Genomic DNA, 6,000 nt, shown 5'->3' with positions numbered 1-6,000 from the left:
CATCTGAGCATCCACATCTCTCCCCAGTACTACTTCCTGTTCAGGCAATGTCATTCTGCAATTTTTCACATCAAGTGTCTTGTAGCTGCTGGGTCTGATGTTCAGAAGGAGATCATTAAAGACCAAGGGTGCCCGAAAAAAAGTCCACACAACATGGAGCAGATGTGACCTCAGGTTTTAAATAGAGAGCCAGGCGCCTCATATAAAATCACCATCTGTTGGATAGTCCCCTCTGCATGAAGATGGGTGCTTGGTTGTCCTGGGTTGTGGGATCTGAGAGCCTCAGAGAATGTTTAAAACATCTACCAAAATCCTGAGCAATGGTTTAAAACATTCCACAAAGCGAATTTGAAAGGGAAAAGTACAAGAAAACCTGCAAGGGTGTAACATGAGGGGGAAAGACAGACCCAGTAAGTGTGGAAGGAGTAAAGATGGCCAAATGGAAGCATTAACAAAAAACATATCTTGATGACAATAAAGGGTCCTAGAACTCAAAATTTAACCATTCATTTCACATAATTTCTAAAAATGTGAAAAAAATAAAAAATGTAGTGTGCATAAGCAGTGTACACAATACTACAACATTCAAAGCCCCCCCCCCTCTTAATGACAACACAACAAGCCTTTTCTAGTCTGCAATTTTCGCTTAATGTATAAAAAGACAAGAGCGACATAAAAAAACAAATACGACTAGACACCTACAAGCATTTATTTTATGCAGGTCAAACTTAAATAGGATTGTGTGTACATAAAAAGTGTACACTTGCATTTATGCCAATCAATGCTTGGAGAATTTGTGCACCAATTTTATTCTAAGATGATAATTTAAAAGTGTGCTTAACAGGGAAACAAAACGCAAAGAGAACTTGCTTCCCATACACGTGGGGTTTAAGAGTGAGGCACAAACATCTCCATCTTTCCTTACAAAGTGATCAAAGTCCAACTTATTAAAAAAATTGCCTTTACTTTACATCATTTATATAAATCTGGTGGCAAATATTATAAAAATCAAATGCATTGTTTCCACTTTTGTGAACTCAATATAGTATTCCAACATAACCTCTGGAGCAAAATAACGTTTTCAAGGTGATAAATGTTTTATAAAACAAACATCAATATTTACATTTATTGCAAATTATATTAAACTAACAGGAAAATGAAAAAAGAAATATACTCGCAATTCATTAATAGTTTCAAATGATCATTTCCCCACTCTGATAAAAAATCAGAAAACAACACATAAAATTGCAACCACACGACGTTCCATAGCTGATGGGTGGGGAGGGAAGGGAAATTGTACATCTTGAGTTTAAAAGTAGACTGGTAAATAAAACTGCACAGAGGAGTATAGAGAAAGTTCTGGTTATTTTCTGAGCTTTTGTTTCAGTTTCACCCAGCAAAATTCCACTCTTCTTTTTAAAAAGGAGTAGCTTGGCTGTCTACTTACAATTTTTAAACGTCAGTGTAAGGACCGTCTTGCAATTTTCTCCATCAAATGACGCAACATGAAAATTAAGGTGTGTAAAATAGTTTAAAACTATGTATATGCATGAACTGGAACCCATGTGTTAAGCAATTTGCTTAATTATTGACTTTTTATAAAAAAAAAAGTCTGAGAAACATAAGAACAGATGCTTTTCGCCTCCATCGCAAGAGTTTCTTCTCGAAATTTCTGTGGAGTAAAATCTATTTAAAAAGGAAGCATTGTCTTCAGGCCAGAAAGCGGTAGTTTTGAAGAAAGTTCAGTTTTTCTACAGGAAACAAGTGAATCCCAGTTTGTGCATAAGCTCAAGTCATGCCTTTACATTTGGCCATTTACTTCCTCTGTTTTCTAGCAGGTTTTCTTTTTACCTTTTGAGAAGAAAAAAAAGTAAACATCAAAGAAATACATTTAAAAGTAACAGTTGGTTATTTATACTGCAACACTAAACATTCACTTTAAGTTATGTCATTTTCACTGCATTCTTTACTTTTACTATGTTCTCTTGTTGTCTCATGCTTTCAGAACTGCTTTGTTTTACTCTTTTTCTCAATGTTGGTGGAAAGACCATTTATAAGTGCTTATAATATTCCTCAACATTTGTACAGAACATCAACTCTAGTACCCAAGGATCTCCTAAGAAAAGCTGACTGAGAAGTGAACTACAGTCAAAGCTTCAAGGATTAGTGGTAAAGACTCCAATGGGGTGCATTTGTAGGTTCCCATTGAAGGTCCAAAATCTTTGCAATGTGTGCAACTAAAGTCAATGTTTTACAGAGTATGATGCCAATGAACACAAGATTTGTTCCTTCTTTTGGTTTGTAGTACTTCTAGAAGTTTTTTTTTCTAGAAATGACACTCAAGCAGGGTTAGTATCACAACGATTCCGATACTAGATATTTGGGAAGACAGTTTTGCGGATATACGTGAATAGGATGACCCAAATACTAGTGGATACTGTGAGGCAATGCAATTTGTACAAGGGGAGTGATGCATCACAATGCTATTAACCCAGACTGTTGCAGCAGTATGTAATTTCTGTAGATGGAGGACCTTTTGACGGGCTTTGATTTAAAGGCTTTTATGGTAGATTCATTTCTCACCACAGTGCAGCGTGCGATCATACAATGGGTGATACTCCAAGAGGAACATTCGATTGTTCCTTGACAGTTTCAGGTGAACGGACCAGCTTATAATCAAATGTTAGACTTAGAAGGCATTTGAGTTCATTCACGTTTCCTTTGTATACCTTTTAATCCGTTTTTAAAAGTGTGATGCAGTTTTCATATATGTATGGAATTTATATAACAAACCTAATTAGCAAGCAACTTGCCAATTCCTTTGTGATATATTTACAAACAACATGCAACATTTTGAGCAATATGAATCATGTCACTTTGGCCTGTAGGAGGATGTCTTGTCAGAGCATGATGTATATAGTAAATACTGTGAGAGAAGGGGCAATGGGCTTCATTACTAGTTGTCCTGTATTCCGGTGGTAAATCAGCTGGAAAACCAGCAAACACAATTTCCATAACCGGCACATGTCTGCTGGAATAATCTGCCGATTATAAGTGCCAGTATGCACGGCAAATCTCCATTTAATCGAGTCCCATAGCACTCCATGGGAGGGATTTTGCCCCTTTTACCAGTTGTGCCGGTAATACAGGCAGTTTGTTGCCGGTAGGGGTCAGATTGACCTGCAGCTCTTTGCTGGAGGTAAATCCTCAACCGTTACTGGCAAATATGTAGTTGGACGGTCTGGTAAAAGTGCCCGTAAACATGACCGGCACTTTAACCATGTACCGGCCAACTTGTAATGAGGCTGAACGTCTTTGTGGACGATTAATCGGACTATGTTGAAAGGCGTGAAAGCTAAATGTGAAAGAGATGGCTCTGTCAAATAAGGAGGGACACTTCTCTGTTTTTTCTGGCAACTGTTCCACTTGATGTTTGGGAGCATTGAGGGGCAAAATTGTCTGATGATTGGGAGCTATATGTATACTGAGGAACAGGATGATTCATTGCTACTGGGTGCTCGATTTGGTGTTTGAGAGGGACTCTCAGCTATGTGCTCTTCAAGTTGAAGAAGTATTGTGGTCTGACCACCACCTAGTGCGCTTTTTGCTTAAGCTTCCTGGCCCGCAACTTAAGTTTGCCCACCCCCCGTCAGCCATGCGGCGCAACTGCCGCTAAGTGGATCTTGACTCTCCGACAGTCATACTTAATACCAAGTGTTGCTCAACCAGTGAAGTTGATTTGGTTTTGACTCACTCAAGATAGCGGCCGATTTAGTGGCCGCTCTCAAACTTACCTAACTGCAGAGTCGACCTTCCAAGCCTTGGTTCTCGGTTGAGCTCAAGGCCGCTAAACCTGCAGCTCAGACAGAATGAGTGTAAATGACGCTGTTCCTATGGGTCTACGGAAAGAACAGCCTATAGGCAATGTGCAGGCCAGTATCATGCTAAAATTGAGGAGGCTTTTTTTTTACCCAGAAAATCGATAACGCTCTCAATCAACCTATTATTCTCTCTAGTAAAATTGCTATCGTAAGCATCTAATATTACAACTCCAGTTATTCCAACTCAGGAACTTTGTGATTCATTATCTAGGTGTTTTGTGACAGAAATTGAGATTATCCGGTCAGACATTTGTCTGGTCATTCAGACTGCTGCCTCTCTGGCTTCCGTTTCTGCCCCTGTGGTGGTTGGTTCTCATTCTAAGTGGTCTACCTTCCTCATGTTCTCTATGGATGCTGGAAGTAATGCAGATGGTCACCTTAAATCTGCAGCCTCCTCTGATCCTATTCCGCTTTCAGACCTGAAGGATATTTCTCCAGGTTTTATGTCCTGGATTACTCAGGCCATAAACCTGTCCTGCCAGTCTGGCCATATTCCCAATAAGCCACTGTCATTCCTTTGTTGAAAAAACCTTCCCTTGACCCTTCACTTCTGGCTAGTTTTTGACTTCTCTGTTGCCTTTTTTTATGAAGTTGCTAAAAGGATTGGTTTCTCCTTTCTTCCTTTCTTGAAACATTCACATTCTTTGACCCCTTCCAGTCAGGATTCCATCCTAGCCGAGGCACTGAACGTGTGCTTGTGTCAGTCATGGACGACATGGCCAGGCCGGTTGACTCTGGTAGGGTGAGTGCCCCGATTCTTTTAGATCCTTCAGCAGCATTTGACACCGTTGACCACCCCAACCTTGGTGTCACGCCTTGTCGATGCCAGCCTGTGTTGGCCTGGTTCACTTCTTTCCTGGCTGATAGGGGCCAAACACTTTCTCTTTCTCCTTTTTCTTCATCTTCGTGCTCACTTTCATGTGGTGTTCCCCAGGGCTCTGCCTTGTCACCAATGCCATTTAATATCTACATTCAGCCTCTTGAGTGCCTGGTCTGCTCCTTCGGCCGCAGTGCTATTCTTATTGCGACACGTAGATCCTTGTCTGTTTAGATCTTGAACAGGCTGAGGATTCGTTGTGCCTCGGTCACTGCCTGGCGGCCGTGGGGGATTGGATGAAGCACAACTAGCTGAAGCTTAAGGGAGACAAGAACAAAGTCCTGGTATTTATTCACTATGGGATTCTTCCTTTTAGCCTTGCACACTTGCGAGTCTTCCTGTCCCAGTGACGGTGGTAAAGAAATCTTGGAGTTGAACTTCCGGCCAGGAGGCCGAAGTCTGTAAAGGAGGACACTTACATTTGAGGATTTTGCGCAAAGTGCTTCCCCTGAAACCCCTCATCTTCGCCCACCGGTTATGGCCGCATTAGCTCTTAGTCGGATTGACTATTGCAATGTACTTTATTTGGTCCAGCCTAAGGGTGTATTGCATCGATTGCAGCTTTTGCATAACCTTGTGGTTTGAGTAGCTTTGAACTCTCCTTAAGGAGCTCATACTGCTCCTATTCTTTGCACTTTACACTGGCTCCCACTGGCCAGACTAATCGACTAAGTCCTCTTTGTCTGGTTCACTGGGCCCTTCACGGCCAAGGAGACTTATCTTTAGGATAAGTTTGTTCGTTATTCTCCGATCTGTGAAATGTGTTCACGATCTACCTGTTCGTTATCTGTCCCTAAGACTCGGTTAGCTAGGGTCAGTGATTGGGCCTTCTTAGTGGCTGCGGCCAAACTCAGGAATGCTCTGCTGCTGCCACTGAGGTGTCTCTCTAATCACCAAGTTTTAAAGTTCTCTGAAGACTCTTGTTTTAGGCCATGGTTACGGTTTATGTGTGTGCTGTCCTAGTGCCAAGATACCCTTGGGTGATAGTGCGCCCAAAAAGTTATGCTAACATAACATTGATAGGTGGTATGTCGGAATTAAAACCCTAGTTTTTTGGTGCCACAGTTTAACCAACACACATTTCCTACTACTTGTACTGGAACTGTGAGTGACACAAACGGCACTAGGTCATTCTAGAGGAATTACATGTATACCTTTGTTTGCATTAAGCTTTTAACACAAAGGTAAACATTACATATCCGCGCTTAGAAACCTCATGGTATTAAGCGCAGCGCGTTGTCT

General features: G+C 41.2%; 1 protein-coding gene across 2 annotated transcripts in view; it reads right to left on the bottom strand.

Moving 5' to 3' along the window:
- Positions 1–944: 944 nt before the first annotated feature.
- The window catches only part of PDS5A (PDS5 cohesin associated factor A), a 1,291,333-nt gene continuing 1,286,277 nt past the window's right edge, over positions 945–6,000 (bottom strand). The window contains exon 33 of one of the 2 annotated variants that reach the window (XM_069631774.1): positions 945–1,851. In XM_069631774.1, the coding sequence (XP_069487875.1) occupies positions 1,848–1,851 (4 nt within the window). In that variant the 3' untranslated portion in view covers positions 945–1,847. The remainder of the gene's footprint in view (positions 1,852–6,000) is intronic. The other variant, XM_069631773.1, reaches the window with a different exon arrangement.

Source organism: Ambystoma mexicanum, chromosome 6q (genome assembly GCF_040938575.1).
Source record: "Ambystoma mexicanum isolate Mex_15411 chromosome 6q, UKY_AmexF1_1, whole genome shotgun sequence".
NCBI classification, from domain to species: domain Eukaryota; kingdom Metazoa; phylum Chordata; class Amphibia; order Caudata; family Ambystomatidae; genus Ambystoma; species Ambystoma mexicanum.
This window is presented reverse-complemented; position numbering and strand designations above follow the sequence as displayed.